This window comes from Lissotriton helveticus, chromosome 6 (assembly GCF_964261635.1).
Source record: "Lissotriton helveticus chromosome 6, aLisHel1.1, whole genome shotgun sequence".
Classification (NCBI taxonomy): domain Eukaryota; kingdom Metazoa; phylum Chordata; class Amphibia; order Caudata; family Salamandridae; genus Lissotriton; species Lissotriton helveticus.
Window position 1 is genome coordinate 1,681,619,358 of NC_136067.1, and position 23,827 is coordinate 1,681,643,184.

At 43.7% G+C, this 23,827-nt stretch overlaps 1 protein-coding gene across 1 annotated transcript in view; it reads left to right on the forward strand.

Moving 5' to 3' along the window:
* The window catches only part of ANKEF1 (ankyrin repeat and EF-hand domain containing 1), a 301,953-nt gene that overhangs the window by 247,262 nt on the left and 30,864 nt on the right, over positions 1-23,827 (forward strand). The window contains exon 8 of the mRNA XM_078647084.1: positions 19,301-19,485. Coding sequence (XP_078503210.1) covers positions 19,301-19,485 — 185 coding nt within the window. The remainder of the gene's footprint in view (positions 1-19,300; positions 19,486-23,827) is intronic.

The window sequence follows — 23,827 nt, forward strand, 5'->3', positions numbered from 1 at the left end:
GTTTGGAGAAAAATAAAGTTTTTCTGAGTGATGAAAGTATAGGCCTTTTTTCCTTGAAGGAGTGAATAAAGGAATTTTGAGAATGTAAATACGGTTCGCATTGGAGAAATTTCTTCTTGCAGGAAAGATCAGTAATAACAGTGAGATGATGTGAAATTTTTCTTTTTTAATAGGAAAACAACTGTCGTATTTATTTGTCGGGCGGTAAGGTCATGATCGGTGAGCAGTAATTTAAAGGTCCCTAGAGTGGGGCACCACCCACAATGGATGGGAGCGCCCGGGGGAAGACGGCCATTGGCCCCTTCCACGGGGAGGCGGCACCCACTAAGGATGGGGCGCCTAGGGGGAGATGGCCATGGGCCCCTCCCAGGGGGGGAGGCAGTTATATGCCCCTCCTTACTAATTTCCCGGGGGCCGGATATCCGCGACGGCGGATAGAGAGTGTGGGGTTGGGGGGGAGAGTCCACGCTGTCCTTCCTACAGAGACCTCATACGGGAACTCGGACGACCCTTAAGATGGCGTCGAGTAGAAAGGGGCCCCCCACCACGACAAGGGAAGTTACAGTTGGCAATGAGGGTAGAGCCCTCTGCGCATGCGCCGCTCACACAGTGAGGGCGGGAGTTGGTAGTAGGGATCTGACACCGGTTAAGACCTTGCCGTTGGCCCTTAATGCTAGGATGTACAATTTGAATTAGAGTGTATGCATTTTCAGGATGTTAGCCAAAAGTACATGACTGCATCGAAATGTAATAAATGACAAATTGTACATAATGCATAATGATTAAACTTTTATTTAATGTTTTAAATTTTGTTTCATATTTTAATAAATACGGCCGGGAGGGTGACTCCCTCCCGTCTTCCAAAAGTTCAACAATTGTCCGACTTCCCATCCTTGGGGATATGTGTTGGGAGGGGGTGGCGGGCATCCCGGCCATAATCCATTTAGACATTTATTTACCCATTTATTCTTCCATCAACCTTTAGATAAACATATATAAAAAATATTTATTTTTCAGAAAGATACACATTCACTGGATGATGTCATCAGTGATGTCATTTGAGATGTCATCAGTGATGTCATGAGTGATGTCACTGACCATGTCATGAGTGATGTAATATGTGACGTCATCAGCAGTGCATTGCACGCGCAAGTTATAGTGAGTCCAACTAACTATAACGTGGGAATTTCAATGGTTTTATGCGAGTAAAATTTCCACCTAACTATAACTGGTGTGAAACCTATGGTTTTTTCAGTGAATTTAATAGGTTTTTTAAATGCTAATTCCTAACTATAACTGGTGTGTAACCTATGGTTTTTTTCAGTGAATATATATATATATAAAATTTCTATGGCAAAATGAAACCCCTCATTTTGTTCCTTTTCAAATTAAATGTATTAAGTGTTACCACTTTATTCCAATCAAGATGACTTCAGGTGTGCCATACTTTTGTCATAAGTAAAACTGTTAGCGTTCTAGTTGTTCTTTAGAACACTCTGGGACATTCTGTCATTGGGCTATAGTGGGGCTACGTCTGGCTGATATTTGGGCTACATTCGGGCTCTTTTGTCTCTGGTGACCATCTTGGGAGACTGCATATCAGAATATTTTTAATGAAATATAAGAGGATTTGAGAAGTCACTCAAAATGTGCCCTAATTTTTCTTTCTTCAGCACTAATCATAATTTCTATGGCAAAATGAACCACCTCATTTTGTTCCTTTGAAAATTAAATGTTTTAAGTGTTAACACTTTATTCCAATCAAGATGACTTCAGGTGTGCCATACTATTGTCATAAGTAAGACTGTTAGCGCTCTAGTTGTTCTTTAGAACACTCTGGGACATTCTGTCATTGGGCTATAGTTGGGCTACATCTGGCTGATATTTGGGCTACATTTGTTTTTTTTGTCTCTGGGGGCCATCTTTGGGCTACATTGGGCTACATTGGGCTACATTTGGGCTCTAACATATATATAGCCCAATGTAGCCCAATATATATTTTTTCAAAGTTAATTTTCGTAAAAACCACTGGAGCATATATCTTGAGACATAGCAAAGGCACATCGGGGTACCAGTCCCTACAATTTTGCCAAGTTTGGTGGAAATCCATTCAGCCGTTCGGGCTAAAAGTGAGTCCAACCGCCCTATGGAAATTAACATGGGGAAAACACGTTTTGGGACCCCCCTTTTATCTCGGCCCCCGCTTGACGGATCCCCCCCGAAACTTTCAGGGAAGGAGCGGAGCGCAGCGAGGCAAAGTTAAGGAAAATTACAGGCAGATCCCTCATTCGGCGCCAAAGTTATTCCCAATAGAATGTTGCGGATTTCCTATGGAAAACGATCCTAACTATAACTACCTACTGGCGACCGCCAGTAGGTAATATATATATATATATATATATATATATATATATATATATATATATATATATGTATATATATATATATATATATATTTGCTTCAAGGTTTCCACCAGAGCAGCTGCTCCTCGCACAGCTGGTGCCGGGAATGTGAGGGTGGACTCAGCGCTTGTGAACAAAGGTGAGCTGGAGCCTTTGCAGGGAAGGAGCCAGCTCGTAAGCTGAAAATTTGGCAGTCTTAAAGCGGAGCAGGCACTATCTTGGACAATGCAAGATTTATCAGTACAACTTAGAGACTTCAAGCAGCGAACCCACTGGGGTAATACTATGGATTGTACTACATCACCCATAAGGCCATGCGAATGACCACGCCCACAAGGACATGTGCTGGAAATTATAACTGTGCAGTCCAAACGGCGCTTGCAGTCTCTATCAACTACATGCCACTGAAGAAAGGTCTCAACCTGAAACGCGTCTGGCATACACTTTTGAAAAGCTGTTCCTCGTGAGTTCCTGCTGGCAGGCGACCATGATTAAAGAGAGCTGATTTACCTTTGTGTGGCACGTCTCTTCAAAGGGGTTTCCTGTGTATGTGTGATTTAAAGGCGGCCGTAACCCGGTCGTGAAGAGAAGCCCACCGCTGTAGCGGGTCAGCTGCGGCACCACGCGGATGCTGCAGCGCTTGTGAACGAAGGTGAGCTGGAGCCTTTGCAGGGAAGGAGCCAGCTCGTAAGCTACAATTTGGCAGTCTTAACGCGGAGCAGGCACTATCTTGGACAATGCAAGATTTATCAGTACAACTTAGAGACTTCAAGCAGCGAACCCACTGGGGTAATACTATGGATTGTACTATATCACCCATAAGGCCATGCGAATGACTGTGGTAAATAAATAAATAATACCCTATTTTTGACTAGACATATATCATAACAGATAGCTCAATAAAATAAGAGTCAAGATTCGAGGTAGTAGGAGTTTTGCAGGTTTAATACAGCATAAGGACAGGAACAGGACAACCTGCACGGGAATAGGATGGCAGCTGCCGGGGGCCAGGATCTGGGATGAGCGCGCTAACTTTTGATAACAATACACGAGCATATATACATAGCGCGAACACATAGCATTACATTGCAGTAGGCGTAGCAGTGGGTGGAACAGAAGGCATGACGCGTAGCAGTCGCGAAAGATAACAGTAAAAGTAGGTGTAACTGGGCGTATACATAGACATGTGGTGCAGACGTAACAGAATATGTCATGAATGGGCGGAAACATAGGAGGGGGCTACCTAAGGAGCCGGGACCTCTAACCTGATGGTGCGCGCAAACTGGCAATGACGTGTTACGAGGAGAAGCTGGGGGGCTATGAACTCTGTGCTAGGAGCAGAGACTAAAGTCTGGAGGGTCGGAGCGACATGTACCTAAACTCTATCTAGTATCTGATGTTTGGAGAACATGTTGATATAAACTAGAAGTCAGGAGGGGAAAGGCTAACTTGATTCTAAGACTGGACCATGCATTATTCTACATGTAGTGCGTGATGAAGAATATTAAATGACCATTAAATACAGTATTTCTCTAACGTAGAGCCCTGAAGGCTAGACAATGACGGAAACTATTGATGCAGTTCAGTAGCTTAGGAATGCAGAGAAGGAGGACTGAACTGATAACTGGAACTATAACATACATTTGGCAGACTCAGAGGCAGAGCCAAGCTGCACCGGGCACTGCGAGGCAGGAAGTAAGTGAAAGGTCGAGGATACAGGTGGGGGCTGTATCGCTCCTTAGCGAGGCTTCAGGAGACAGGAGCTGAATCTGATGTCCAGGCCCTGTTGAGGCCTAGAAACGGGGACTTTATAATGAAATAACGTGCACACTGAGAAACGTGGCAACGTAGCTTTACATAGGCCTGGTATTCGTAGTATTCACGAGGACTGGAAACTGGCATACTAGAGGTGGACACAACTATAATTGCGTCATTAATCAGACATGGGAAATGCATATGCATATTGGTCATGCACACATAACATATGATGGATGACACGTAGGGACACAGAACATGGCAAAATTTACTTTTCCACATTCCCTCCTTGTCACTACGTTTCCATCAGGAAACATCAATATTCATGATACCATCTATCATTTCATACAGTACCATTTGTTCATCTCGAATTGTCTTGGAACGAGATTTAGAACGGGGCTTGGGACTAGGAATACAAGAGGTAGCACACATGCCGCAAATCGCAGGGCCACATTGTATACAGAGGCAGCAGCTGAATATGATCGCTACTGCGATACCTAGAAAGGACAGGACTTTCCATCCCCAGGCGGAAATTATATTCCAGAACCAACCGGACCATGTCCAGGTGCCTGGATTCTGGTGTAACAGATGGGCAATTTTATGAAGTCTGGTTATAGCTGAATAAACAGACGGCGCGTTATTTGGAATGAAAATGCAGCAACTAGATCCGATGAGTCTACAGGCCCCGCCCCTATCGGCCAGTATGACGTCAAGGACGAGACGATTCTGGAGCACAACAATTCTCATAAAGGATTGCTCTTCGGTTAAGTTACCTAGAGCGGAGGCAGTCTCATCTACTACTGCTTCAAGGGTTCTTGTTAACCTACGGATTAGCTTACTATTTACAACTGTACCTAAATAAGGGAACACACCTTTATCAATATCAATGAATTGTTCTGCAGCAGTTTCAGTATAATCAACAATCGGGAGGTTTCTCTTGTGTCTAGTATGTACTAGGAAGGAATTCCTATGGTAGTCAGGTGGGGCTAGAAAAACTGGTGGCAGTAGGAAGGCAATATAACAGGTTCCCTCCCAATCGAGGGGCAGACGAACATATGCAGTTTGACCACAAACAAAATAAGAATGACGTGAAGCTTTAAAAATAGATTTCCCACTGTCACTATACTTGATAATAGTAGTACAATCACTATGTCCTACATGTACGGAACCCTTATTTCGGACACATAATTCGCCTTTGACTGGTAGTACTGAAATAGCAGGTGAGTCTGGAGTAGTATCAGACTGAACATTCAGGACCATAAAATTCGACGAATAGTTACCTAAATTATACACTTCATTTTCTAGATCTAAACCTGTTCTGTGGGGGAGACCTTGCTTGTCTGGAAAACATGTGCTGTTAAGAAAAGACATATCTGTTGAGGATGACGTTAACGTGGACCATGCTCCACACGAACCATTATGTGAGAATGGATAAGGAAAAAGTGGCAGAACTCCATTCGGGGTCTGGAAAGGGGGGAGTCGACCACACACCCAACAATTAGTGGCATTGCTGGTCTGGTGTGAGTAATGTAACATGCGGATAAATGAGTTATTACGCATAGCGAGGCGATATGAATATTCGTGAGGAGGCAGATCACTAAACGTGTGCTCTGCTGTAACATTAGAATGCTTATTTACATGAGGAACTGGGAAATATAGGAAAAAGGCATAACTGGTGCAGGAAATCATAATGCTGATGAATAATATGAAACTTAGAAAAACGATACATTGAATTGAGTTTTTACTAACTCTCTCACTATGGGGGTCTATTTTATACATGTCAGAAACAGTCTAACCGTTTCACCTAGGGGAGGACTTATACAATCAAACTGACTGACTTATTTTACTAGACCGGAGTTTTTGCTTATACTCCTGCTGCGGAGTTTTCTCTACCAAGGGAGGGGTTGTATCAATGTCATTTGCGGGACAGTCCTTAGGAACAATGTTTTGACAAGTCTTGATATCCTGGAAAATGTTTTTAAAGACGGGTTTCAGTCCTTTTAAAAGTTTAACGTGAGAAAGGTGTATCCATCCTTTTCGGCCTTCCAACTTCACGGCTGTACGGGTGGTGAGGAGGACCTGACGGGGCTCTTTCCATCGAGGCTCCAGCGGACTTGATCTGTCAAAGTTACGGACCATCACCATGGAACCTGGAACGATTTCATGCGGTGCCACCTCGGTATTGTCTGGAAATGCGGCAGCAACCTGTGAACGACATGAGTTGAGGGCAGACATCAAGGAAGCTAGGTAATCTGTCAGCATATTACATGAAACATCAGTAATACTTCGGGGTCTAGGAGTACCCCACATGTTAGGGGGGCGGCCGAATACGACCTCATACGGGGACAGACCTGATATGGAATGTGCGACCATGCGCATATAAAACAAAGCGACTGGCAGAGCTACTAGCCAGTCCACACCCTTATCTTTACATATTTTTGCAATTCGAATTTTCAGAGTCTGATTATGTCTCTCGACTAGACCAGCTGCTTCAGGATGGCGTACACAATGAAACTTCCACTGGTACCCTAACAACAGGGAAACGTGCTTCATCAGTTCAGATGAGAATGGCTGACCGTTATCAGAATATACGACTCTAGGGAGTCCATATCGAGGGAAGAACTCACGAACCAACTGCTTGGCAGTGGTCGCGGCTGTGTAATCTGGGACTGGATATGCTTCTGTCCATCTGGACAAAGCGCATACAACTACAAGGACATACTTGAAACCTCGACATCGCTCCATCTGAATATAATCCATCTGGAGGACTTCAAAGGGGTGGTCAGGAGGCTGGAAACCACCTTGTTCCACCGGGACACTTTTACCTGGATTAAACTGACAACATATCATACAGGTACGGACTTTCTGCTTGGCTGCAGCTCGTAAATGTTTGTTGAACCAAATGTTCTGGATACTGTCTAACATAGCTTTTTCTCCTAAATGTGCTGGACTATGTGCGGTATTAATGATGACTTGAACCATAGAGTCGGGGAGAAACCATGTGGCTCTACCCTTCGTTAACCATCCTTGATCTGTCTGGACCCCTCCTTGTTCAGACCATTTCTTGATTTCATCGGGAGTAGCATGTAACTGGATATCTATGACATCTTGAGTAGGGTCCTTAACTGTCATACATGTAATCGGATCTGGAGTGTGTGTCAGGTTAACTGGAATGTCTAGAGTCTGTGCTGTAAGCTTGGCTGTGCGATCTGCTAGATCATTACCTTGAGAAATAATGTCAGTGACTTTCGTATGTGCTTTGCATTTCATGATAGCAATGGATGTCGGTAAATGTATGGCATCTAACAGAGCTTGAATAAGGAGACCATGCTGAATCTTGGTTCCATGAGAAGTCATGAAACCTCTCTCCTGCCAGAGCACTCCGAAGTCGTGTACAACTCCAAATGCGTAACGTGAATCTGTGTAAACATTAACTTTCAGGTTCTTGGCGTGTATGCAGGCTTGTGTCAGAGCAACTAGCTCTGCTGCTTGAGCGGACAGAGTGTCAATACGGTGTGTTTCAATAACTTCGGTGTCAGTAGTCACTGCATACGCGGCGACTAATTCTCCTGTACTAGTTCTCATACATGAACCATCCACATAAAGTGTCAGGTCGGAGTCTGGTAACGGAATGTCTGTCAGGTCTTGTCTTGGCTTTGTCGAAATGTTGACTACTTCCACACAGTCGTGTGTGGCTGGATTTGAACTAACTGATGGTAACAGTGTAGCAGGATTCAGGATGTTGCAGCGTCTAATTACTATGTGTGGCTGGAACAGTGTCAATTCATAACCTGTTAAACGTGCAATTGTCAAGTGCTGAGTTTGTGTTCGGTTTAAAAGAACTTCCACGGAGTGTGGGACTTGTACTGTCAAGGTATGTCCTAAAACTATGGAATCACTTTGTCTGATAGCTAGTGCTGTGGCTGCAACTGACTTGAGGCACGCAGGCAACGCCTGGGCGACTGGATCTAGTGTGCTCGAAAAATAAGCACAGGGCTTGTATTGTCCTGCTTGATCTTGTGTGAGAACAGATAATGCTGTACCTTCGCGTTCAGTGACAAAAAGTGTAAAAGGCTTACTGTAGTTCGGTGTAGCAAGAACTGGAGCTTGGCATAGGGCTTTCTTTAACTCGTTGAAACTAAGTGTATGTTCAGATGTCCAAGGGAGGACAGTCGATACGGCTGCCTCCTGTGTCGTTAACTGTATCAGTGGCTTGGCTAGAAATGCATACTGAGGAATCCATTGTCTGCAGTAAGAAGTGAGGCCGATAAAGGCACGTACCTCCTTCTGGGTCTTGGGCTGGGGAAGACTCGCTATTAACTGGATACGGTCTGGTGTCAACTGCCTACCCCTCTCGGACAGTAAGTGTCCTAAGTAGACCACTTGCTGGACACAGAATTGAAGCTTAGAAGGGGACACCTTGTGCCCCATCTCGGCTAGGAAATACAGAACCGTCAGTGACGCTCGCTCGCAGTCACGTTCAGAACGGGCTGTGATCAGTAGATCATCGACATACTGGAGCAGGGCAGTGTCAGTTGGCATGTGAATATTGTCAAGTTGTCTCTTAAGTGCTTGGCTGTAAATACTAGGGCTTTCTGTGAAACCTTGAGGAGCGCGTGTGAACATATAGCTCCTTCCATTTAAACAAAATCCGAAAAGAAATTGGCTGTCTGGATGAATAGGAACACTAAAAAATGCGTTCTTGAGGTCTATGACAGTGAAGAACGTGGCTTCGGAATCAATGGCTGTCAATAGGGAAGAGATGTCTGGGACAACTGGGTACTGAGGAATAATACATTTGTTAAGTTCTCGTAAATCAATCACTAATCGATATACTGGGGGTGCATTTGGATCAGTACGTTTCATGACTGGAATGATCGGAGAGTTACATACATTGGAGTCAGTTTCTACAACTACTCCTTGAGCGATGAGCTCGTCTATAATTTTGGATAAGGCTGCTACAGCCTCAGGTGGCAATCTGTACTGTCTGATTCGTGGTAACACTACACCTGGTTTGAGAGTCACACGATGGGGTGTGATTTGCATGTAACCTACATCAGTTGGACCTTGCGCCCATAAATGCTGCGGAACATTAGACAGTCTGGTATCAAAATCTCGTAATACATAGTGACCCTTAAAGTCACGTAGGAACAAACGTATTCCCTCTGGGGAACAACATATAACGGCACCTAACTCTTTCAGTTTTTTAATGCCTAATAGGTTTTCTGGACATGACTTAGTAAGTAACAGATCAGTAGTGCGGGACAATGGACCTACTTCTAGAGTGACTGGCTTTGAAATCTCATTAACGATAGGCTTTCCTGAAAATCCAAGGGAAACATTTCTTGAGCCTGAGAGCGGAGCCCCTGGAACTTCGGCATGACTAATTGTGGTCCTACTTGCCCCTGTATCAATCAAAAACTTTCTGTCTTTCCCTAATACTTGACTGTGAACATAGGGACCTTCTTGATCTACAGGTATCTCGATGAGAGGCAAGCCTACCTCCCTCTCTAGGCTGTTTCATGAATATGGCTGGTACTCTGGATACTCAGACTGTGCATACTGGTACATCTGCGATGTAACATGCTGTGTTGCAGCAATAGGCTGCGGTGCTGTAACTGTCTGTTGTGCATTCTGTGGCTGAGGAGTCTGTGAAACTTGTTCTTGTCTAGGCGGACGTGGTCTTTCTTTAGTCTTACCAGTAGCTATGTTATGTTTCAGAACTGCACACTCATTTATAAAATGACCTGGCTGTTTACAATAATTGCAGTTCCCTTTAACGGGAGTTGCAGGATGACTGGCTTGAATCGGACCCCTCTTCTGACTGTCTTGAGGAACAGATTGTGCAACTAGCACTTTCATTTTCGTGTCTTTCATACGTTTTCTCTCGTGTTCTTGCTCTTCCCTGATTCTATTCTGGTGGTACTGGAGCATCTGGAGCATCTGGGACGGAGTATTTGCTTGCCAGGTGCTTTCGACTTTCAGAACTCGGTTTTTAATTGGTGGACTTGAATTCTCGACTAATTTAGTAACAAAAAGGTGAGGATATGACTCACTACTTGTCTTGAGACCACTGTTGATACTGAAACATTTTTCAAATCTAGAATAAAAATCACTAATATCTTCATCTTGTTTCTGTTTACAGGCTGAGATTGCATCCCAGTCTTCTTTTCTCGTTGTTAATAATCTGGGTAAAACTTGTATCAATAATTCTGGTAATTCTTTACATTTCTCTCCAAGACCAGTACCTGGTACACGTATCTTATCTTCTGCTTCTAGGACTGCCCAATCTATCTTTTTCTCTCCCACCTCCCATTCTTTTTCCTTTAGCTTTTCATACACCCCTGCGGGTAGCAGAACTTTTAACATTTTAATGATATCTGGGTAAGTGTATTCTCCCATACGGAGCATGTCTTTTAATTCTCGATGGAACCCTGCTGGATCTTTGTCATGACAGGGAATTAATTTCTTCATTTCAAGGAGTTCCATCTTTGTGATTGGAGTGTATACAAACACTCGTTGCATTTCGCCACCCGTTCCTCTGACTGGGTGGACTTCCCGTAACGGATTCTGTCTGTCTATGTAGAATGATTTACTTTCTGGGGGTGAGACATGAACAAAATGCGGGTTCAAGAATGTTCTATATTTGTGGCGCTGTTCTAAAATGACACTAATTAAATCGGTACCTAGACCTCTCCATCTATACTGGAGTAACTCGTTCAGGATATCATGTAACGGGCCCGGATCAGAATGTTGACCCTCATACAGAGTAATGAGGTGCTGAATCATATACATACCCACCAGTCGCTGCTCGGCTGGGGGCAATTTCAGAAACATTTGTGCCACTATTGCGTCTGGAAAAGTGGTAGAATCAGTAATCCATCGGACTGCTGATCGCACTAATTCCTGTTCATGCATAGTACTTAACTCACTGTAACCGATTCGTGATTTCAGAATGTGATCGGTAGCTTGAAATACTTGTTCTAGGGAACCTTGTTCTGGTGCTGAATGATGGAAAGTAGACTTGGGTTCTAGACGTAAATGGCGATCTGGAAATCTAGGTTTCCCTACATACGCTATTCTGGCGGTATTCTCATCGTCTTCCTCTTCAGGATCAGAGGTACTTTCTTTCTCGCTTACTTGTGCTGCTTTACGCTGTTCGTGTATCTTTATTATCTCTCTACGGATTTTCTTGTACATACTTTCCATGGCACTAATGGTATTGTGCTTTCCTTCGGCTATATTATCACTCCACTTTGTCAGAGTTTTCATTTCTTCTGGATCTTTAGACGGGTAATCTTGTTCTCTTATTAGACAGTTAATTAAGAACTTTAATATCATGTGCTGAATCTCGGCTTTCCTTTGAGACATGGCATTACTAATACTTTCTGGATCATCCCCTGTACGGATGAAACGATATATTCTGTCTAGATCTTCTTTCATATTCGGCAAGGTGACTAGATACTCGGTCACCCTCCTTATGCGTACGGAATATAAAACCATATTAAATTCGCCTGGAACTGGGTCATAGACACATTCGCCAAGGGTTTGCCTGATTTCTGCAACAGACTTAGTACTTTTAGGAGTACGCTGTGATGCTTGAGCATGTAATTCGAGTGCTGATAAACGCTTGTATGGCGGCGGGGTTTGAGGAAGACCTCCCCCTGCGGCCCCTAAACTAGAATCATCAACTGATGCTTTTCGTCCTGGCAGGGTCGGTAATTGTAACGTGGGCTGGACTTGTATGGCGGGCTGACCCGGGGGGGCTGTTAAGGGCACCCCGGTGTCTGGAGGAGCAGGAATTACCTGATTTACAGGGACTGGCGGAGCGTGAACAGGATTTGCATATTCGGGGACTGTGTCGTCCAGATAGGATGAAATAAAAATATCAGCTGCGGTCGGTTTGTGACGTAGCTTGGTCGGAACTAATGGTGGCGGGAAATTACTGGATGCCTCTGGGGTCGCTTTTGGCAAGCCCTCAGCAAGAAGAGGATACATACCCTTATTAAGGGCATGCCTCTGTCTGTCTGATTGCTCAGTTCTAACTCGTTCACCTATCTCGATTAATTATCTTTCTTGGGCTCGTTCTTGGGATTCTCTACTTAGTTCTGACTTTCTGATTTCTTTTTCGGTTCTTTTATGAGCTTCTTTGCGCCATAACTCGATGGCATCTTTCTGTGACTGTCTGGCTTTCTTTTTCCATAATGCTTCTTCTACTCGCATGATGCATTCGGCATCCCATGTACCCGATACGGGCCATCTATACTTTTCTTCTAACTGTTTGGTATAATCTACCCATAAATCTAGATACAATATGGCGCTTATGCCATGTTTCTGATACATAAAGTGACCTGGACTGTCCCTAGGCGGAACAGGAACTGCTTCTTCTAACAAACCCTTTCTAGTTTTTAACTGACGTAATCTCGAAAAGAGAGACATTGTAAACTTGAATCGGAACACAATACAATAGACGAGGAACAATAACAATTGGGAAAACAATTCAGGCATACCACGACATTGGAAATACATTGAACAACATCATAACATTACAGTTCGGACAGAAATATTACCTGGAATACTGAGAACAGAAACACAAGAATTTCTCGAGAACGGAACAGACTAGAGTTACTGGATGCACTGCTGAAACAGTACGGAACATACCGGTCCCATAAAGGGACGCATCAAGACCCGTATCCACCTAGGTGAACACTTCGTTTGTGGGCCTGGGTACCACCAACCCACGGACCAGAGTCAATTTAGATTGACCCTGTCTAGATACTACCCCAGTAATGGTACTCACCGGGCAGCAAGAACGGAAAACTTCGGACTGGACTGGACTGCTACGACGACGGACGACGAACTTCGGACTTCGGTTACGGGTGGGCCTCCGGATACCTCGGACCTTGGACTCTTGGCTTGGGCTCTGGTCGGGACTCGCCGCGTTCCTCCACCGTCTCGTTTGGATGCTGGACCGCCTCCTCCGTCTCCTCCGTGGGCCTGAGGGATACTTGAGGCAGAAATATCTGCACGTGGCCGGTATGGTTCCGTCACGGCTGCAGAGGGTCAGGGGGTCGGCGTGGCTTCACCGACGCGTGGGGAAAGGGCAAGTCCCTATTCGGGCGCCATTATGTGGTAAATAAATAAATAATACCCTATTTTTGACTAGACATATATCATAACAGATAGCTCAATAAAATAAGAGTCAAGATTCGAGGTAGTAGGAGTTTTGCAGGTTTAATACAGCATAAGGACAGGAACAGGACAACCTGCACGGGAATAGGATGGCAGCTGCCGGGGGCCAGGATCTGGGATGAGCGCGCTAACTTTTGATAACAATACACGAGCATATATACATAGCGCGAACACATAGCATTACATTGCAGTAGGCGTAGCAGTGGGTGGAACAGAAGGCATGACGCGTAGCAGTCGCGAAAGATAACAGTAAAAGTAGGTGTAACTGGGCGTATACATAGACATGTGGTGCAGACGTAACAGAATATGTCATGAATGGGCGGAAACATAGGAGGGGGCTACCTAAGGAGCCGGGACCTCTAACCTGATGGTGCGCGCAAACTGGCAATGACGTGTTACGAGGAGAAGCTGGGGGGCTATGAACTCTGTGCTAGGAGCAGAGACTAAAGTCTGGAGGGTCGGAGCGACATGTACCTAAACTCTATCTAGTATCTGATGTTTGGAGAACATGTTGATATAAACTAGAAGTCAGGAGGGGAAAGGCTAACTTGATTCTAAGACTGGACCATGCATTATTCTACATGTAGTGCGTGATGAAGAATATTAAATGACCATTAAATACAGTATTTCTCTAACGTAGAGCCCTGAAGGCTAGACAATGACGGAAACTATTGATGCAGTTCAGTAGCTTAGGAATGCAGAGAAGGAGGACTGAACTGATAACTGGAACTATAACATACATTTGGCAGACTCAGAGGCAGAGCCAAGCTGCACCGGGCACTGCGAGGCAGGAAGTAAGTGAAAGGTCGAGGATACAGGTGGGGGCTGTATCGCTCCTTAGCGAGGCTTCAGGAGACAGGAGCTGAATCTGATGTCCAGGCCCTGTTGAGGCCTAGAAACGGGGACTTTATAATGAAATAACGTGCACACTGAGAAACGTGGCAACGTAGCTTTACATAGGCCTGGTATTCGTAGTATTCACGAGGACTGGAAACTGGCATACTAGAGGTGGACACAACTATAATTGCGTCATTAATCAGACATGGGAAATGCATATGCATATTGGTCATGCACACATAACATATGATGGATGACACGTAGGGACACAGAACATGGCAAAATTTACTTTTCCACATGACCACGCCCACAAGGACAGGTGCTGGAAATTATAACTGTGCAGTCCAAACGGCGCTTGCAGTCTCTATCAACTACATGCCACTGAAGAAAGGTCTCAACCTGAAACGCGTCTGGCATACACTTTTGAAAAGCTGTTCCTCGTGAGTTCCTGCTGGCAGGCGACCATGATTAAAGAGAGCTGATTTACCTTTGTGTGGCACGTCTCTTCAAAGGGGTTTCCTGTGTATGTGTGATATATATATATATATATATATATATAACTATTCGTATATATATACCACACAAAGTCCACATAGCGCGTTTTGACAGACTCGCTGTCTTGATCACACCGTGTGATCAAGACAGCGAGTCTGTTGAAACGCGTAACCTGTATGCAATAAATTCTGCAACCGGCCTTTACTGAGCGTGCGCATCCTTCTGGACTTTGTGTGGTATATTTTCGTTGGATGGCTCTGCCGACATTGCACGCACCAACATACATACATACATACATGCATAATGGGAACGCCTTAGTATTGAATGTTTTGCAGTGGTTTCATTGAAAAGAGGTACTAATTGTGAATTATTTATGAAGTATTTCTTGTAATTCACAGTGCCAAATTCATTGGCAGGATGTTTAGGTGCCTTAAACTAATAAACACATTAAAAACAGTATTTGTTTTCTCCATCTTTACTAAGAAAGAAACACTTTAAAGTGGCAGTGCTGCTCTTATATAATTAATCTGCGCACCTCTCAAGCACACCATTGCGGGCCCATATTTGACCCAAGCATCTAACAATGAATACTCACCAATGTGTGAAAACACACATTGTAAACACAGAACCCTGTCAGAACTTTTTTTTTACAGAGTCACACTCTTATTTTCTTTTTTTATAAATGTCTTGATAAACCTACACAGTAGTGTCAATGTACTTCAAAACAAAAAGCAAATGTTGGAACACATTTTTTAGGTTGAGCATTCGAGACCTCTTGTACATACTTTAGTATATACTTATATGTGTTTGTACTTTGTGGGCTCTGGAGATCAGCTTTAGGACTTGTCTGCTTCTGCTTAGTTACTTTTTTTCTGTTCAATTGCCTCTATTTAACGGTCTTGATAGAAAACGACCAGTAGAGGTCAGTATGCTATCAAGAATTGCGTTCTGCTTGTGCAACTGCCTCTATTTAACTGTCTTGATAGAAAACGACCAGTAGAGGTCAGTAAGATACCAGGATTGCCTTCGGTTGAGTGACTTCCCTTTTTAAATTTTCCGGCAATTGCTTCTATTTAACTTACTTGATAGAAACGACCAGCAGAGGTGAGTAAAATACCAGAATCACTTTAGCATTCTCTAGATTCCAGTCCATAGAAATTATCTATCACGAGCACCCCTAGCCAATAATATTTTTTTTCAAATCTTGTATTTTCAGTGATATGACCACCAAAGGCCCTGATTTTATATTACAAACAGAGCTTTGTACTTTACCATTCCCTGCTGAAGGCAATTTTTCTCTCCATGTGTTCCCATACCTGGCATGTCACGCATTTTGGTGCTTACTTTTCCTCCATGATAAAGAACAGTATATGTTTCAGCACCCAGGCTTATGTGCTGCATAGCTACAGTGTGCCTTGCATTTACAATTTGAATTATAATAATGTACATTGTTTCATAAAACATATTTTAAACATTAGCGTATTATCCTCAAGAAAAATACACATTTCCTAAAACATTGTTAGCCATATCTGCAGTCTCAGGCAAACAGTGAATACCAACCTGATGACTCTCAAATGTTCTAAATCTTTCTAAAGAGTACTAAAGTCAATGAATAAATCATGTAATGTAAAAAATACATAATGAGCAAAGTGTGTGTTATCTCGGGGTTCATGTGAAATTTATAAACCACCTTAATTTAGTCTGTAAACTTTTCAGCTGCTTTCACTATACCTCTTTGCAAGACCTTAGCAAGGAAGGGTAGGTTTGACACCAGGTGGATGTTATTCAGCCATTCCAGATATGAGCCTGGCTTTTTCAGTAATGCAGAAACCTGTTTTAGACAAGCGGAACTGCTTCTTGAGTTAGAGAGGAATTAGTCAGGTTAGACTAGTAAGGTGTCATAGGGGCACCCAAGAAGAGAGAAGGAAGTAGGCTAAAGAAAATGAGAACATGTTTGGTCTTGGCAATATCATTTGTCAGTTCCACTGAGAAGGAATTAAATAATGAAATAAGACAAGATATATTTGAATTACCAGAGTGGTTCATGTTCTGACTCTATATCAGGGCGAAGGAGAAGGCTATCTTTTTCATTTTTTCTTCAAAAAGATGAACTTCTAACAGCTTTTGTCACCTTTTCCTTTCCTTGTGTGTTATCCAGCTTTATTTAGTAATGTTGTTCCTCTTCTGTATTTGTCCCTCAGCTGTTTTTAAATCATTCACCATAGTACTCTCCTCTCCATCCCCTTTACTGGAAAGGACTTTATTTCATGCACAATTTCAGGGAAAAAATAAATATGTACCAATGTTACTTCTGAATTTACCCCGACCGAATGGCATAATTACAATGTCATGTTCTAGGTTAAAATATTAGAGTAAACTAATTTCTGAGAGGAAATGTGCACATATTTGCTACCCTTCTTTCGTAAATAAACATATATATTTCACATTGCTGCTTTCATTGGGTAAACATTGTTTACAACTATATTTATACATTGCATGCCATTACAACACGTCATTGCAGAGACCACATTGTTACATCGCATATCATTACAATGCAAGTCGTTACAACGACTTCCTTTAGGCGCCAGAAGGTGTTGGATTTTAAATCCAACACCTTCCCAACTGTTGCACAGACGAGAGTTGGAATAGTAAATTATACTATTCCAAATTCCGGCACCCCCCCCTACAGCAATTCATAATGACTTGCGTTGTTATGGTATGCGGAGTAACAACGCAGTCGTTGTGATGACCGCGTTATAATGGCATGCGTTGTAAACAGATGCGTTGTAACGTGGCCTATTCCTTTCATTGTTGTGTAAAGTGTGTTGAGCTCAGATTATGTTATTTTCATTAGGGAAACAAGTGGCCATTTATTTACACTTTGCAAAGCCTTGTCATGCCTAAGGTGTTGAACAGGCCTGGGCCGCCTGAAATATGATTAATATAAATACAGCCTCATTAGCTTTCCCTATGTCGATGCTGAAAATTATATTTTTGTGTGAACATTTAGAGGACCTTGCAGAACTACCACCCTTTCTCACACCAGTGACTGAACTAGCATGTGTGTGAAAGGCAAGCCTATTGGGAATTGAATTATTACTGCTATTTATTTTCAGAAGTTAAACATCACCACATTACCATACCTGTGCGTTTCATGATTTAACTCTGACTAGATGTTCTGGTCAAGATGCTTATCTGCAATCCAGACCCAGGTCTTCTGCTATCTTAGGTAAAGGTGATGTCATCGCACACTAGAATATGTGGTTGGCAACTGTCATCAAAAAGTAGCCTCCTTTTTAGGAGGAAAAAGCTAAAGACATGAAAATAAACAACTTTGTGGCTGAAGACTTCAAGAAAAGAAGAACAACAGGAATCAGGAGGCCAACTATGGAATTCTTTTGCAGTAAAAAGTCAGGATCAGCAAGTGAAGGGAGCAAGAAAACATCTGAAGGAACAAGACATTGTTGCAATGCACCATCCACCCAAACTGAATCCCTCATATAGCAAAAGAACAGAAAAAGGAAATGACATCAAACACCACATGACAAGAGCTATAATTGATTGGGAAAATCAAATACAGTCAAAGGAAGAGACCGCCATGTTGGAAAAGGAAATGAAAAGAGAACACAATCCTGACATGAACTAGCTGTGGAATAGCTTTAAAAGGCAGTTGCAAAGCCTTAGACATTTTGGAGCTGGAGGAGCAAGGAGAGGCAGCCTGGAGACCAGGAGCACGAGAGGAAAGAGGCCCGGGTTATTGAGATTCTCAGCTTTCAGCTGGGAGCTTCTTGAGGCGTTTTATGATGTCTGACAACCGCTGAACCATGCAAGGTACCACAAACCTCAGACATCCAAATAGATGAGAAGCCACAACACTAGAGCAACTAAAGGTCAGCCTATGTACTTAACACGAAACAGGACCTAACTTCTCACTGTAACATTTCACTGCAAGGATCCAAGGAGGAAGGGGACAACGGACGCCAAGTGTTGATGTGGGGACTCAGACAAGGCTTTTGAAGATCTTCAAGTGATATAGTGTTTTTATTGAACACCTTTTTGGAACATATCTGCCTTATTTTATGCATATTAATCGCCAATAAAAATGAATAAACAAGCATAAACAAGCATTTTTCTTATCTTTCTCTGTGTCTCTCTCTCTTTTTCTCCTTTCTTTCCCCTTCCCTCTCTTCTTTATTTCAATGTAAACTGTTGTATAAAATGTTTGATCAAGGAAGGGTGTAGCTCTTAATAGTGCAGCAGGTGCAGCGGCACTGGGGCTTATCAGTGTGAGGGGCCCACTATACCCCCGGTAGTGACTGTTTTTTCTTTTTACCTAGAAAACCAGGGGGTAGGGTCCCCAGTGTCCTTTCTTGCATTAGGGCCATGACACACTATTACACTACTGTGCTTGACGAAAATCCCTTTATCCAGTGACACTCACACAGCACACATACCCACCATGCCAGAGTTTTTAATGCTATGACAAAGCCATCTATTGCATTTGCCAATTGTTTAAAATCTCAAAACTGAATTTCTTCCAATTTGCACTTTCTGCCTGCTATGCCAGTGGTCTACCAACTATATTTCAATAAAAAATATGTCTTTTATAATTTAACAGGACAGAGTGCATTGGATATCGCAAATGCATATGCTGACTACAGATTAATTGATCTTATCCAACTAAAAGTGGAAAGTTTGCCAAAACCAAAAGATAAGAAGAAAGGGAGAGGTTCAGAAAAGGCTACAAAAGCGGGTAAAGGAAAATCACAATCCAAATCTGAGACTCCGGTTGTGGTGCAAGAGGTAGGTGATTAAGAACAACTAATGCGTGGTACACTTAACTCTTTTTAGGTCTTGGCCACAGACAGCTTTAACTGTCTGGCAAGAGGTATTGTCATCACTACAAAATACACAGTACACAACATATACATACATACAGTAAAATTTACAGAAAGGAGCCTTTGGAAGGCTCCCGTCTATAGTGATTCATCTAGCTTTAAGCTTAGCTGACAGGGCTGTCCATCAACCTTGGTATCAGCCCATGACATTCCCAGACGTGAACGTGATGAAAGGGGTGCTTCGTCTTATTTCCTAATAGAAATATACATTGGTGACTTGCCTCTCCCCCGTCTGATGCTCACCTGCCTGTCCCCATCCCACTTGGATGCTCCTACTCGTCTGCAGATCTACTCATTTGACCCGCCTGCGCATCCAAAGTGTTAAAAGTCATAATGGAGCCAAGTAGGTAAAGAGCACACAGGATCTCAATATGTAGTTTAGTGAAATGCAGCTTTCAAACCTACTGAGCTTTAATTGCTGCTTAATATGTAGCCCAATTGCATCTCTCATTGATGTTCTCTTCAACTGATTAGGTGCTGCACTGCGCTGGAAAGTAGGGGCATCCTGCTAAATCTCACTTCCAGGAGCTATTTCGTGGCTGGATCTGTGATCTGTCAAGCCCTGGGAAACATGCTGAATTTGAAAGACCAGATTTTTATATATATATATATAATAGATACAGTAATATCTCCTGAGGTTTTGATGAGATTGGATGATCTTTTTTGTCCATGTACCTTAAACAAAAGTGATAAGTTGCTTTAGTTGAGTCTGCTTGGCTTTACCTGACATTTTTCTACAATCCTACGGAATGTCTAAATGTGAGAAATTGTTGAATATAGGAGCCAGAACGACCAGTTCAAGGGTTTAGAGTCCATATGAAGCCCTTGATTGCTGTTCATTGTGAGAAGATCGGAGATTCGTATTATTTTCCAATGTTTCAGGTCTGATAGGGGAAGTAGCTTGGTGAGCCAATGTTGTCTGGGCCACCTTTGAGCTATCATAATTATTCTGCATGGTTCCCTCTTCATTTTGCTCATGACTTTTGGAATTAAAGGTGCTGGAGGGAAAGAGTAGGCACATATTCCAGCCCATGCTATTGAAAAGGCGTTCTCCCATGATTGTGGTTGGTGGAGTCAGCTTTTGAAGAATTGGCACTTTTGGTTTTGGGCTGTAGCGAAGAGATCGCGATTCGGCTTTCATCATTGTGCAGAAACTTGTTGAGGACCTTTTAGTTGAGTTCCCATTGTGGCAAGAATATTTCATTCTGCCTAACATATCCGTGCACTGGTTGTGATTGCCAGGAACATGTTCCGCTATCAGTTAAACTTGATGCTTCAGTGACCATTCCCAAATCCTTTGCGCTTCTTGAGAAAAAATGTGCGATACTGTTCCCTCTTGCTTGTTTATGTAATGCATTAATGTAGTTTTGTCCGTCCATAACCGGACTAAAGTCCGGGCTTTTTTTGGCAGAAAAGCCTGAAGGCTTAATGCTACCGCTCCTAATTCTAGCAGATTAGTGTGAAGAGCTTTTTCTTGAGAAATCCATTTCCCACTGATCTGTAGGCCCTGAAAAAGAGCTCCCCAAATTTATAAGGAAGTGTCTGCTGTTATCACAAATTGTGATATTTGGACTAAGAACATAAGCCCTGTTAATAAGTTTAATTCTTGCGTCCACTAACGAAAAACAACTTTCACTTCCAAGGTAATATTTCTACTTTCATTGTATTAGCTATCGGTTTGTAGCTAGTGATTGTCTAATTCTTCTGGGAGACCCCTCAAGTGGATGTACGATGACATCATCCCCAGCAGAAATGTGTAAAGTTGTGCCAAAACTGACTTTCTTTTTAGAATTGCTAATTTCTTTAAAATAAAATAATTGTTTTAGTTTGCAGCATCTATCTAATGTTGGGTAAGCGTTGTCTTTTATGATCTCTGGAATCACCCCCAGAAACATTATCTTTTGTGATGGATGGAGGGAAAGCTTTTGACTGTTTAACATAAGGCCCAACTGGCTGAATTTATGTAGGCAGGCTTTGGTTGACTTTCTTGTGGCCAGACAGGACTGAGCCTGTATCAACCGATCATCTAGGTAAGGAAACACTTGATGGCCCTTTTGTCTCAAACAGGCTGCCACTAGGCATTTTGTAAAAATTTGAGGAGCTAATCTTAGTCCAATAGGGGACAACTTTAAATTGGTGATGGCTGCTAGCCACTTCAAATATCATAAACTCCCAGTGTTTTTGATCTATGGGGATATGAAAAGGCATCTTGGAGATCTAATTTTGTCATATAATCACTGTGAATAAGGAGCTGTAGAATCCCTTGCAACGTGACCATTAGAAAAGACTGCTTTTTGAGGAATTTGTTCATTTCTCTGCTTTTCAATATATGTCTCTATTCTCCGGATTTCTTTCTTATCAGGAAGAATATGGAATAGAAACCTTCATTTCTCTGAGAAAAGCGTAGTTTTTATATAGCTCCTTGTTCAACATTGTGATGGTTTCCAATTGCAGCAAACAAAGATGAGCAGGTGATCTTCTTTGAGGAGGAGTATGAGGACAATTTTGTATAAACTCCAAAGTTTGACCAAATTGTACTAGGTCTAAAGACCCAATCAATCAATCATTTGTAGAGTGCACTACTCACTCGCCAGGGTCTCAAGGTGCTAAGAGGGGGCGGGGGAGCTGCTACTGCTCGAACAGACAGGTCTTGAGAAGTCTTCTGAAGGTCAGCCTAGGTCTGGCATAGGTGGATGGGGAGGGTGTTCCATGTCTTGGTGGCTAGGGGAGAGAAGAATCTGTCACCGGTGGTCGTTCGGTGGATGCGTGGAACGGTGGCGAGGGCGAGTTCCGCGGAGCGAAGCTGGCAGTTGGGGGTGTAGAAGGTGAGTTGTTTGTTGAGGTATGCTGGTCCGGCATTGTGGAGTGCTTTGTGGGTGTGGATGAGGAGCTTGAAGGTGATCCTCTTGTTGACGAGAGCCAGTGCAGGTCCCTCAGGTGGGCAGTGATGTGGTTGTGGCGGGTGATGTCAAGGGTGAGGCATGCAGAGGCATTCTGTATGCATTGGAGTCTTTTCTGGAGTTTGGCCTTGATTACCGCATAGAGGGCCTTGCTGTAGTCCAGCCTGCTGGTGACGAGGGCCTGGGTGACCGTTCTTCTGTTTCTGGTGGGGATCCATCTGTAGATCTTGCGCAGCATGCGGAGGGTGTTGAAGCAGTAGGAGGAGACGGCGTTAACCTGCTGAGTCATTGACAGTGCTGAGTCCAGGATGAACCCCAGGTTGCGTGCATGGTCAGTGGGTGTCGGCACAGCTTTCAGCGAGGCTGGCCACCAGGTGTTGTCCCAAGTGGAGGGGGTGGAGCCGAGGATGAGGACCTCTGTCGTGTCCAAGTTCAGTTTCAGGTGACTGTTCTTCATCCATTCGGCGACGGCCTTCATTCCTTTGTGGAAGTTGGTTTTGGCGGTGATGGGGTCTTTTAGTGAGGGAGAGGATCAGCTGGGTGTCGTCGGCGTATGAGACGATGTTGATGTTGTGTGATCGGACGATGTTGGCGAGTGGTGTCATGTAGATGTTGAAAAGGGTTGGGCTGACGGATGAACCTTGGGGTTCGCTGCAGGTGATCTTGGTGGCTTCGGATCGGAATGGAGGGAGGCAGACTCTTTGGGTTCTGTCTGCGAGGAAGGAGATGATCCAGTCCAGGGCTTTGCTGCGGATTCCTATGTTGTGGAGGCTTGTGCATAGGGTGTGGTGGCAGATGGTGTTGAAGACGGCCGAGAGGTCTAGGAGGGTGAGGGCCACAGTTTTGCCATTGTCCAGCAGAGTCCTCATGTAGTCGGTGGCAACGATGAGGGCGGTTTTGGTGCTGTGGTTGCTGCGGAATCCAGATTGGGACGAGTCCAGGGTGTTGTTCTCTTCGAGGAAGTGGGACAGTTGTCTGTTGACGATCTTCTTGATGACTTTCACCGGGAACGGGAGCAGGGAGATGGGCCGAAAGTTCTTGAGGTCCTTTGGGTCTGCCTTGGGTTACTTTAGTAGGGCATTGATCTCTGCGTGTTTCCAGCTCTCCGGGAAGGTGACAGTCTCAAAGGAGCTGTTGAAGATCTTCTGGAGTTGGGGTGCGATGATGGAGCTCGCTTTGTTGAAGATGTGGTGAGGGCAGGGGTCTGACGGTGAGCCGGAGTTCATGGTTTTGATGGTGTCTTCGTCGCTGACGTGGTTCCAGGAGAACAGGAGGCTGGTGTGGCTGGGGGGCCGTGAGTCTGGGGTGTCGGGGGTCTGAGTTTTGAAGCTGTTGTGACTGTCTGCG